General features: G+C 58.9%; 1 protein-coding gene across 1 annotated transcript in view; it reads left to right on the forward strand.

The window, feature by feature from the left end:
- Window positions 1-11,885, forward strand: part of Cacna1i (calcium voltage-gated channel subunit alpha1 I) — a 96,802-nt gene extending 84,917 nt beyond the window's left edge. The window contains exons 29-37 of the mRNA XM_042698007.1: window positions 1,003-1,073; window positions 4,451-4,529; window positions 5,041-5,162; window positions 5,701-6,039; window positions 6,218-6,364; window positions 7,405-7,527; window positions 7,662-7,827; window positions 9,762-9,958; window positions 11,071-11,885. Of these exons, the coding sequence (XP_042553941.1) occupies window positions 1,003-1,073; window positions 4,451-4,529; window positions 5,041-5,162; window positions 5,701-6,039; window positions 6,218-6,364; window positions 7,405-7,527; window positions 7,662-7,827; window positions 9,762-9,958; window positions 11,071-11,706 (1,880 nt within the window). The 3' untranslated portion in view covers window positions 11,707-11,885. The remainder of the gene's footprint in view (window positions 1-1,002; window positions 1,074-4,450; window positions 4,530-5,040; window positions 5,163-5,700; window positions 6,040-6,217; window positions 6,365-7,404; window positions 7,528-7,661; window positions 7,828-9,761; window positions 9,959-11,070) is intronic.
- The last annotated feature ends 321 nt before the right edge of the window (window positions 11,886-12,206 follow it).

A 12,206-nucleotide genomic window follows, 5' to 3' on the forward strand; every position in this document is an offset into this window, starting at 1 on the left:
AGCCTTCTGAGTAGCTAGGATTACAGGCGTGAACCACCAGCGCCTGCCTTATCATACTCTTCTCCCCCTCCCCTTCTTCTCCTTCTCTTCTTCCTCCTCCTCCTCCTTCTCCTCTTCCTTCTCCTAACTCCTCCTCCTCCCTCTGTTTCTCCTTTTTTTCCCAGTCCTGGGGCTTGAACTCAGGGTCTGGGCTCTGTCCCTGATCTTCTTTTGAAGCCAACTCTCTATCACAGCACCACTTCTGGCTTCTCTCTCTCTCTCTCTCTCTTTGTTGGTTATGGGGCTTGAACTCTGGGCCTGGGTGCTGTCCCTCAGCTCTTCAGCTCAAGGTGAGCGCTCTACCACTTGAGCTACAGCGCCACTTTCAGTTTTCTGGTGGTTTATTGGAGATAGGAGTCTCACGGTCTTTCCTGCCCAGGCTGGCTTTGAACTGCAATCCTCAGATCTCAGCCTCCTGAGTAGCTAAGATTACAGGCCTGAGCCCCAGCACCACTTCTGGCTTCTCTTGAGTAATTATTGCAGATAAAAGTCCATTCAACTTTTCTACCCAGGCTAGCTTCAAGCTGCAATCCTCAGATCTCAGCCTCCTGAGTAGCCAAGATTACAGGCGTGAGCCACCAGTGCCTGGCATTCCTGTGCTTCTTCCCAAACCCTCCCGCCTCAGTCCTGATTCTGGTGCCTCTTGCTCTTCTACCTGTCCTGTGCCCATTGCCACCGTGTTCTGGACAAGTGACACCAGAGCCCCCAGTAGCCAAAAGAAGCGAGGATGCTGCTGTCACCCCTGCCTGCCTCATCACGGTTGATGCCACACTCCCGCTCACACTTCACGCCCCTTCATTCTGGTGCATGCGTACTCATCCTCTTGGCTTTTAGATGCTGACCTCCACACGGGCATCACACTTTTGTGCATGACCCTATTCACCCTGAATATAACCCCATACCCCCCCATACACACACATCCTTGCAGCCCGGGCTGAGGGCTGGGCTGGTTGTCACCCACAGTGCTGAAGCTACTGAAGATGGCTACAGGCATGCGGGCCCTGCTGGACACAGTGGTGCAGGCTCTGCCACAGGTAAGAACTCCTCCTTTTCTCAGCCCCGCCTAGATATCGCCATGGTGAGCTGGGCCCTGGGAGGCATGCCTCAACTTCCTTCTCCCCAAACCTGCCCAGACTCAGGACAAAGTCCTGCCTCTTCTTGGCCTCACCGTATGGCTGCCAGTGCAGCTCTGGGTTCTGTCCTATGCCAGAGCCCTTGGCTATTCCTTGAGCAAAGGGGGAAGGCTCCCCTGGGAAGGGCCTCTGGAGGCTAAGTTGGCAGGAAAAGGTGGAGATGTGGGTAGAAAGCTCCTGACCTGGGCGGGCCTTCCTGAACAGGCAGGAAACTCCTGGTCCACGGAATGGGAACTGGGGTTAAGGCCATGGACAGGGCAATTCTTCAGTCCCAGTACTGTTCTCAGCCCACCATCCCAACTGCTTGAGCTCCACTTCCCTCCTGTGCTCCAAGGTGAGCCTCACCCACACGCACTTACCGACTCATCTAATCTTACTGAGTTACGAGCATCTTGAAATCAAATCAATGGGCTACATCTGTAATTGTAGCTGCTTGGAAGGCTCAGATCTAGAACATTGTGAAGACAGCCTGGGCAGAAAAGTCTTTGGGATTCTGTTTCCAAAACACAAACCAAAGCAGAACGCAGGGCTGGAAGTATGGCTCAAGTGGTAGAATGCCAATGAAGCAAGTAAGCTGAGCGAGTCTGAGGCCAGGATAGCAGTGAATTTGTTTGGTGTGAGTTTCCCAGTGGCCTAGTGACAAAGGGAAAGTAACATGGCTCTGTTCAGGTCTGGATGGACCATAAAGGCTCTTGCTGGAGATGTGGTTTTCCTTAATATCTGGGAAGCGGTGGAGGGGATGATGGGCTGGAGAGAGTGTGAGACAGGAGCTAGGTTGCAGCCCGAAGTTGAACCACAGGACCTGGGATCCAAGAGTGGGGCTTGGGCGCGCAATTTAACCCTTCATGCTTTGGTTTCTGTCATGATAGTGCATCAGGGTTCACAGGGCTGATGCTTACAAAGCACTCAGCAGGACCTGGGTCATGGGTAGCACGATGGCAGATCCTACTATGGCTGAGAATGAGGGCGTAGGGATGGGGGTACCCAGGCCCCTTTGGCCTCTTCTGCCCTTCTCTGACCCCCGAGGGTCCTGAGCTATCCCAGGGCACATGAAGATGAGACCAGCCTCCAGGAGGTGACGGGTGATGACAGTTACAGTGACATCAGCCCTTGGAGAATCTTGTGCCAAGTACCACGTGATCCTGTGAGGTGGGCTGGGGCTTGCCTCTCAAAATCTAGTACCTGACGCCCGTGCTGCCCAGCGGCCCTGGGCGTGCTCTTGCTTCTGTGTAAGAAGGAAACTTCAGCTCTTTCTCCCGGGCTCTGCTCCATGCAGAGGAGAGAAGCATCAGGAAAGGCTCCCCAAAGGAGGTGGCCCACCCATGGGCCTTGAGGGGTGAAGAGAGAGACATTGACTGGGGAAAAGACACTACAGGGGTCAGTTTTCCACTGGCTTGGAGTGGGGGAGTGGGGGTGGATGATCAGGCCAGGAAGTTGCGGGGGCGGGGGGGGCAGCTGGGTGCCTGGGAGTCAGATCACAGTCAGCCTTCAGCTCTGCAGAGAACTTGGGCTTTATCCCACAGCCCACAGGAGTATTGGACAAGGAGGACTCTCAGACAGTTTCTTGGCAGTTTCTGGATGGGAGGAAAGGCTGGAGGCAGGGAGGCCAGTGAGGAGGTCTCTGTGGCCATGAGATGCTGAGGGAGGAGACTGGTAGAGAAGATAAGGAAGGCACCAGTGGGAAGGATTCGCTAGCCCCACAGAGCAGGGTGAGGAGCTGAGTTCCAGGGCCTCGACCACGCTGGTCTTCCTCCCTCCTGCCCCCCCCCCCCAGCTGTCAGGGCTGCAGGCAGCCTCACGGCGCCCACTAAGTACTTGTTTCACTAATGAACAGAGCACCATTTAATTAGCCAGACACTCCAGTGCAGGGAGGCTGGGAAGGGAGCCCTCCCTAGGAGCAGTCTGTGATGGATGGCGTTTACTTCTCAGCAATTAATGCGAACGCCTTTTCCATCCACACGCACGGCCTTCAGAGGGCCTGAGAGCGGTTGCCTTTCCAGGCCAGGAACGTGTTCTGCGCTGGCGTGGGTAAAGACCGCCTCTGGCGGGTGGATTTAGAATCTGGGACGTTCTCTCCCGCAGGAGCCATGGGCTGGGGGTGGCTGTGTGTGTGCAGGAGGCTCCCGGGTTCTGTATGAGTTCCACACCCTGATCATTTCCACGGTTAGCCTCGTGCTCACGCTGGCCTGTGGGGGCAAAGAGGACTTTTTTTTTTGTGGTCATGGGGCTTGAACTCTGGGCCTGGTGCTGGCCCTGAACTCTTCAGCTCAAGGCAAGCGCTCTACCACTTGAGCCACAGCGCCACTTCTGGTTTTCTGATTAATTGGAGGTAAGAGTCTCATGGACTATCCTGCCTGGGCTGGCTTTGAACTGTGATCCTCAGATCTCAGCCTCCTGGGTATCTGGAATGACAGGTGTGAGCCATTGGCGCCCGGTTTGCAAAGAGGACTTCATCCAGCTTGTGAGAACTTTGCAGGAGAGATGATGATGGGGACGTGTGTTTACATCTGCACTGGAGGAATCAGGCAGGCTTCAAGGAGGGGGTGGCACTGCTGCTGAGACTCCTTCCTCTTCATCCACGGAGCCTCCCAGAGCACACAAGGTGCTCAGAGCACACATTAGGAGCTGTGTGTCGGGGAAAGTGACTTCACCTCTTGGTCTGCCTCTGTTCCTCTGAGAAAGGGGGATAAATAAATGATGCTGTGTAGATTACGGGTATAAGGGAGCTGAGGAATGAAGGACTTGAAACACAGCATATATATATCTACATATATATATGCACACATACACACATACATATATAATGTATGTGTCATTGTATGGCTTGAATTCAGGGCTTGGCTGCTGTCCCTGAGCTCTTTTGTGCAAGGCTAGCACTCTCTCACTTTGAGCCACGGCTCCACTTCTGGTTTTCTGGTGGTTAATTGGAGATAAGAGACAGACTTTCCTGCTTGGGCTGCCTTGGAAGAGCGATTCTCAGATCTCAGTCTCCTGAGTGGTTAGGATTACCGGCGTGAGCCTGCGGCGCCCGGCTCATAGCAGCATTTTATTCTTATCCTGTGGCCTCCCTGTAGGCAGGCGGACATGGACCTGTGTGCAATATCATATCTGCCCGACCTTAGGTGTTGAGGCTGGCCTGGGCTCCCCTCACTGTATCCTCCCTGCCTGGAGCTCTCTGCTCCATCCTCTTCAGCCTCCTCCTACCTCCTACCCTCTTAGGCCTCTCCATTCCCCCCCCCGCCCCCCCACATCCTTGCCCAGCCTCTTTTTCCTCGCAGGTCGGCAACCTGGGTCTTCTCTTCATGCTTCTATTCTTTATCTACGCTGCCCTGGGAGTGGAGCTCTTTGGGAAGCTGGGTGAGCGACTCCCCGGGCCTGGGGCGGGGGGACTGGAGAAGGTGGGGGGCGTGGCAGGGGAGGCCCCTCTGCAACTGGGCCTCCACACCCTGTCTTAGTGAGAGCAGAGCTTCGGAGGGTGGAAGCTGGGGCCCTCTGATCCCCCGGGGGCTTGTCTTCCTTGCCCAGGGCAGTGCCTGTCCCAACAAAGTCCAGGACAGGGTGGTGTGCCACACAGCTCAGGCCAGCTCAGCCCTGCACAGGGTCAGCTCAGAAAATGGGGTCTCCCGAGGGGCTGGCCCTTGCCCCTCACCCCTTGTCCTCTCTTAGACCCTGTCGCTGTTGGCTTGAAGGATGAGTGAGACCATTCTGAGCCTGAGTTCCAGGCTGGGTGCCACCTTCCTCAGCCTCAGTTTCTCCAGCTGTGGGCTGGGCGGGGGTGGCACACATCTCTGAGGATTGCGGGGAGCACTGGCTCAGGGTGGGCCGGGAAGGGCAATGCCAGCAGACCAAAGGCCCTCTGCCCTTTCAGTGTGCAATGACGAGAACCCGTGCGAAGGCATGAGCCGACACGCCACCTTCGAGAACTTCGGCATGGCCTTCCTCACGCTCTTCCAGGTCTCCACGGGAGACAACTGGAATGGGATCATGAAGGTACGCGTGGGTGGGCTGGGGAGAAAGACACCAGGGGGTGGTGGAGTCCAGCGTGGGTCAGGCCCTGGTGCCCTCTGCATGCCCAGTGCTCCACTGCATCCAAGAAGCCCAGGGACCGCTGGGGACCGCAGGACGCAGAGAGGAGGCACTGAGGCCGGGCCAGGCAGCACTGCCCTGGTGTCCTCTAGCGGAGGCTCAGGGGACACCTCTGCTGGGGTCCTTGCACTGCATTCAAAGCCAAGGCTTTGAGGCCTGAGGACAGAGACAGCCCCCTCTCCCCCCATGGGAAGAGCCTGGCCTTTCCCTCCCCCATCAGCTTGACCAGTGGGCGGAGCATGAGGCGGAAGTCGGGGAGGCGGGGATGGCAGGTGACCCAGCAGCTTCTTGGGCTGTGCTGGGATGGGGGACTGAACTGGTCTCAAAGCCTCCGGAAGAGCCCGGATGCTACTCCTTAGGGCTGACTGTGGCGTGGGGCTGGGGGCTGGAGGCGAGGCGGGTGTGGGGACCTGGTCCTCACCCCCCCCCCCCCGCACTGCAGGACACGCTGCGGGACTGCACGCACGATGAGCGCAGTTGCCTGAGCAGCCTGCAGTTTGTGTCGCCGCTCTACTTCGTGAGCTTCGTGCTCACTGCCCAGTTCGTGCTCATCAACGTGGTGGTGGCCGTGCTCATGAAACACCTGGACGACAGCAACAAGGAGGCGCAGGAGGACGCTGAGATGGACGCCGAGATAGAGCTAGAGATGGCCCACGGCTTGGGCCCGACCCCCCGACCCCCCTCCAACTCCCCGGGGGCCCCAGGCCTGGGCCCCGCAGGCACAGGCAGCGGGGGTGACCCAGAGGGCCGCCTGTGCCGACGCTGCTACTCTCCTGCCCAGGTAAGGGTGGGGGGACGACCCCAACATGCTGAACTCCAGAGCGTGGTGACCCCGTGATGAGGGGCTCAGTCCCAGGCCATGGGTACCAAGAACGGGAGGGCAGCTGTGTCCCTCCCACCCTGCAACCCGGGGACCCGCCAGTAATCCCACCTGTCCCCACCCCGCCCCGTCCGCCTAGGAGAACCTGTGGCTGGACAGCGTCTCTTTAATCATCAAGGACTCGTTGGAGGGCGAGCTGACCATCATCGACAACCTGTCTGGCTCCATCTTCCATCACTACGCCTCGCCTGCTGGCTGCGAGAAGTGTCACCATGACAAGCAGGAGGTACCGGTGGCCGGGGGAGGGGACCGGCCCTGGTGGCCAGCATCAAGCCAGCAGGGCCAGGCTGGCCCAAGGAAGAGCCCCAGCTCTGGGCCCCAGGGGCTCGATGGCCCCTGGGTAGTGGTCACAGATGACAGTCTCTACAAGCCTGGGCTTGCTGATCTGAGCTGTAGGGTGGGGCCCTGGGGTGGTGTGGGGAGCTGTGAGGCCCAACTTCCTGCATTGTGTCCCCTCCCCCGCACAAGCTGGAGTGCCATGGGTGGCCTGTGGGAGCATTCAGCCTTCTGTGACAGGAAGGGGTCACCTTAGCCCGCCCTCTCCCCCATGGCTACATTCCCCTTTAGTAGTCTCCACCCCAGAATGTTCTCAGGGACCCCTGCCCCAGCCTTGGATCCCAGCCCCCCTTCCCAGGACAGTTTTCCTTGGGTGGTCCCCCGGGTTGTCTCCAGCAGGTTCAAGAGCCCCTCGATGCTGCCCTGCTTCTGAGCTCCCTGGGGGGTGGGGCTGGGGAGGGCAGTATGATTGTTCCCAGGGGAACTTGTCATGGGCTGGAAGTGGAGGCTGTGCACCCCTGCTACCCTATGGAAGCATATTCCCCTGGGTCTCAGGCCCAGTACCCCCTCTGCCCATCACACACACACACACACACACACACACACACACACACACACACACAGGGCTGGCCCGCATCTGGGGCTCATCAGACTCAGATCCAACGCTGCCCGGACAGACTCTTGGTCTGCAGCAGGCAGCCCACCATGGTGACCCGCAGTGTGTGCTCCCGGCCTGCTGCCGGGCTGGAGCGCAAGGCCGCCAGCTGGCCTGGCTTTCCTCGGGGGAGGCTCTGTGTCCCTGTCACATGTTACCAGGCTAGGCCTCTGTGTAAGGAAGGCATTCCACGCATGCCCAGCAGGCTCATGAACTGCTGTGACCTCCGACCCCTTCTGGAGCCCCCCCCCCCCCCCCCCCCGCTCTTCCTCAGTCCAGCCCAGGCTGCCTTGTCCCAGCCATGAGGTTGACGCGTCCACCACCTCCCCCTGCAGGTGCAGCTGGCGGAGACGGAGGCCTTCTCCCTGAACTCAGACAAGTCCTCGTCCATCTTGCTGGGGGATGAGCTGAGTCTCGAGGACCCCACAGCCTGCCCACCTGGCCCCAAAGACAGCAAGGTGAGCCGCCGTGGCGGGCTGTCTGCGTCATGGTGCATGGCTTCTGGGGCGGGCTGCAGTGTGGTGAACCCAATCAGAGCAGCACCTTACGGCCCCCCGCACCTTCCTGTCCCACCTGACCCCCTTTCCTGCAGGGTGAGCCGGACACGCCCGAACCCATGCAGATGGGGGACCTGGGTGAATGCTTCCTCTCTTTGTCCAACACGGCTGTGCCCACCGGCCCAGAGAGCTTCCTGAGCGAGATGGAGGCCGTCCCCTTCAACCCTGTGCGGTCCTGGCTGAAACACGAGAGCAGCCAAGGTGAGGCCTGGGAGCCCGGCCTGCTTCTCAAGCCCTGATCAGGGGCATCTGCTCAGGGGGAGTGAGGTGGAGATTTTCCCTTCGGTATTTTTGCACAGACTTATATTAGTCTTGATGGTTATCTGGTAATAAGGGGTAGACTCTGGAGTCTCATAGAACATCAGTAAAAGAGCAAAGGCCAACTAATGCTGAGATATGAGATATGAGATATGAGGATCCTAGGAGATGGGGTGAAAAGAGAAACAGGCCAACACATGCACGCGCGCACACACACACACACACACACACACACGCATGCACGCGCGCACGCGCGCGCACACACACACACACACACACACAGACTCTTTGCTGTCAGGCAGAAGGAAAGCTACCAGATTACGGATTTTTTTCCGTACTATATTTGAGAGGAGTTTGTTCTCCAGATTCTCACATAAGGTGATGTTAAACAATAGGAAGCCTGGTTTCTTCAATAACCGTTTAGTAAAATGCTCGGCCATTTCTCCTCAGGCTCTACGCCCAGGATCTGTTTGGAGGTACTCTGTGCTCTGGGCCTGTGGCGGGGCTGTTGGTACATGGCAGGGGACTGAGGGTGCTTGAAAGCCAAATGTGCTTTCATTTGGCTATCATCCCTCTTGGGGGATGGGGTTGATGGGAACCTGGCTTCATGGCACTGCCTGGGGAGATGGGAGGACCCCAACAGAAGAGGGACCCTGAGTTCTCTTCTGAGACTATACGCTGGGGCCTCCTAAGAGCTGAGAGGACCCTCCCTGGAGCGGCGGCCTTTCTGATGGACTTGGTAGTGTGAAGTGTGAGGCCCTATACTTCCTGAACCCAAAGCATGGATGCACGACCTGACACCACGGCTGGTTTTATTTTGTGCTAGGACTTGAACTCAGGGCCTTGTACTTTGACTTGACATTCTTCTCATGGCTTGAGCCACCTCTCTGGTCTGGCATTTTAAAATTCTTCTGTAGATTTTATGTGTCTTTTTAACTTTATTTTTAAATTATTATTATCAAGGTGATGTATAGAGGAGTTACAGTTATATAAGTCAGGGAATGAGTACTTTTCCTTTTGAGCAATGTCTCTCCCTCTCTCCCAGTTATTCTCTCCCATCTGGCATTTTGCTGCTTAATTGGAGATGGAGTTTTATGGACTTTTCTGTCCTGGCTGGCTTCGAACCTCAGTCCTCTACATCTCTGCCTTTTGAGTAGCTAGCATTATAGGCATGAGCCACTGGCTCCAGGTTGATTTTGATTGCAAGAGTCTGTCCCTTCTAGTTAACCATGTATTTGCTTTTTCCTTCAATAATGAGGAGTTGTAGACTAGAACAGCCCAGACATCGGGGGCACCTACTTATAGATTCTCACCCCTGGGACTCATCTTCATCCTACAAGGCGCAGAAAGGCCGTGGGTAGAGTACTGCCCTGGCCACAGGCTCTTCTCAGTTGGTTCGACCCAGTCAGTACAGGCCCTGGTGCAGGGCTGGAAGCAGCCAGGTCCTGTGAGGGTGTCAGGCCCGAGAGTAACTAACTTCGCGATTCAGCACCTGCTGTATACTTGGTACTGGGCCAGGAACTCTGCCACTAGTTCTTATTCTCACAGTCTTTCCTCTCCTCAGGGTGGGCATCTGTCCTCATTTCCAGAGGAAGTGATTCCTTATGGGCCAGGCCCTGAGCCAGATCTGTTTGGCTCAGAAAGCAGTGCTTTGGCCCAGTCCCTGTCCCCCAGGAACCACACCTGCTGCTTCAGTCCTTCTCTTTTGTTTTCACAGTGGGGAAACTGAGGCTCAGAGCCAGGGTCTTGCTCAGGGTCTCACAGCCTGTGTGTTAGGTAGCCTCCCCGTGCCAGACCAGTAAGGGTGCCCTCAGTGACCCCCTCCAGGGCCGTGCCTTCCCCTGCCTGCCTCAGCTCCATTTCCTCTTCTCCCGTAGCACCCCCAAGTCCCTTCTCCCCGGACGCATCCAGCCCCCTCCTGCCCATGCCCTCCGAGTTCTTCCACCCTGCCGTGTCTGCCAGCCAGAAGGCGCAGGAGAAGGGCACCAGCACGGGGACCCTCCCCAAGATAGCCCTGCAGGGCTCCTGGGCGTCGCTGCGGTCACCAAGTGTCAACTGCACCCTCCTCCACCAGGTATACACAGAGGCCAGCGGGCCACCGAAGGCTCAGGGCGCCACCCTGGCAGGCAGGGGGAGTTTGGGGAAGCTGGGGAGGGAACGCGGAGAAGATAGATAAGATCGGCAGGACCAGGACCAGTCCTGGGGCGCCTGGGGGCAGAGAGTGTGGGATGGTCCTGACGGTGGCATCTGGAAGGTCTGTGGGCCCCAGCTTGAGGGAAGAAGGGGGTGACGCGGTGCTAGGATCGAGGGAAAATGTCTGGGGCAGGGCGGGGGAGGGGGACTTGATTGCTAGAGCTGCCCAGGGGGACAGGTCTGGAAATGGGATGTCTCAGCTGCAGCGTCCCCCTGGACTGGGTCATGTGGGGCCCCACAGCTCCCAGGCTACCTGGGCACCACTGTGGGTGGGGAGATGGGGCCGATCCTGGCCCCGTACAATGGTGGGGACAAGACTGCAGGTGCTCTTGGCAGTCACACTTTCCCCCAGGGAAGGCCACCTCCCAGCTCTGTGCCCAGCTCTGAGTAACAGTAGGCCAGCAACACAAATTCCCTCCTCCTGTGTGTGCGCGTGCTGTGTGTCCATGTGCATGCGTGCATGCGCGTGCGAGTGTGGGAGGAGACATGATAAAGCAGGATACATGTCCAGGAAGTCCAGTCTGTTGGGCAGTGACACGTGAGGAGGGAATGGGGCCACCAGAACCAAAGCCCAGAAGGAGCCGAGGGCTTGCTGTAAGGGGGTGGGGGAGCCTCATGATGGCTGGAGAGGGGTACAGGGAACCTCAGGCCAAGCCCCTGAGGTGAGTGCCACCACAGCCCCGCATCCCAGCTTAGAGGAGACTAGGGGTAAGCCAGGGGGATCTTGCTTGTGTTGATGAGGCTCCAGGGGGCGTGGCTTCTCGTAGGCGGGATCCCAAGGGCAGAGCTTCCTGGGTGCCCTCCAAAGGGGCGTGGTTTATGATAGGCGGGGCTCCTAGGGTGTGGCTCCAGGGGGCGTGCTTTCCCTGGGCGGGACTCCCGAGGGGCGGGGCTGCTGAGAAGGTCACCGAGGGACCAATCACCAGGTGATCCCAGGGACCGGGGCGTGGCCCTGCGGCGCCACGGGCAGCCTCATCCCCGCCTTCCTCGCAGGCCACCGTGAGTGACACATCGCTGGATGCCAGCCCCAGCAGCTCGGCGGGCAGCCTGCAGACCACGCTGGAGGACAGCCTGACCCTGAGCGACAGTCCTCGGCGCGCCCTGGGGCCGCCGGTCCCCGCGGGTCCCCAGAGCGCCGGGCTGTCACCGGCGGCCCGGCGCCGCCTCAGCCTGCGGGGTCGCGGGCTGTTCAGCCTCCGCGGGCTCCGCGCCCACCAGCGCAGCCACAGCAGCGGCGGCTCCACCAGCCCGGGGTGCACGCAGCACGACTCCATGGACCCCTCGGACGAGGAGGGCCGCGGTGGCACGGGCGGGGAGCACTCGGAGACGCTCAGCAGCCTGTCGCTCACCTCCCTCTTCTGCCCGCCACCTGTCCCGCAGCCACCCGGCCTCCCCCGGGCCAGGAAGTCCAGCAGCACCAGCAGCCTGGCCGCCCCGTCTGGTCACCGGCATCCTGCTGCCCCGATCCCCAGCCTGGCCCGGAGCCCTTCGTGGGCGGCTGAGGACCGCAGCAAGGACCCACCGGGCCAGGCCCAGCCCAGCCCAGCCTTGGGGCCCTCGGCGCCAGAGCTGCAGCCACCCCCCGGGGATCTGGAGGCCACAGATGCCATGAGCAAGAGGAAGAGATGAGAGGTGGCAGGGGCCGCGGCTGGTGGCCAGATGGATGCGTCTGTCCACCCGCCCGCCCCGTTTCACCTTCTTTTACCTCAGGAGCCAGGGAGCAGACAGCAATACTTTGTCCACACCTGGGAGTGGCCTGGGGCCAGCCGGGGCCAGCCAGGGCCAGCCCTCTGAGCCTGCGCCGATGGAGGAGGACCTGGGTTAGCCGAGGCTAGGATGTGGCCCCCACCCCCACCCATGCGGTGGCCAGGCGTGGCCCTTCCAGTGCATATGCATACATATATGCAGATACACATATAGAGAGAGACAGACACATATATTTATTTATTTTTTTTACTGAGAGCTTATGACTTCCAGAAAGTGCTAAAAGTTGGGGGTATGGGCCAGGGGCCTTGTCTGCTGCTTGGCACACAAGCCTGCCCAGGGCAGGTGCTCTTATCTGGGTGTCACAGCTGCAGGTGCAGGTTTTAGGGTGTGTGCCTGGGTTGGGAGTAGTAGCTGGAGGAGGC

This window comes from Dipodomys spectabilis, unplaced genomic scaffold (assembly GCF_019054845.1).
Source record: "Dipodomys spectabilis isolate Male_0828 unplaced genomic scaffold, ASM1905484v1 ptg000230l, whole genome shotgun sequence".
Classification (NCBI taxonomy): domain Eukaryota; kingdom Metazoa; phylum Chordata; class Mammalia; order Rodentia; family Heteromyidae; genus Dipodomys; species Dipodomys spectabilis.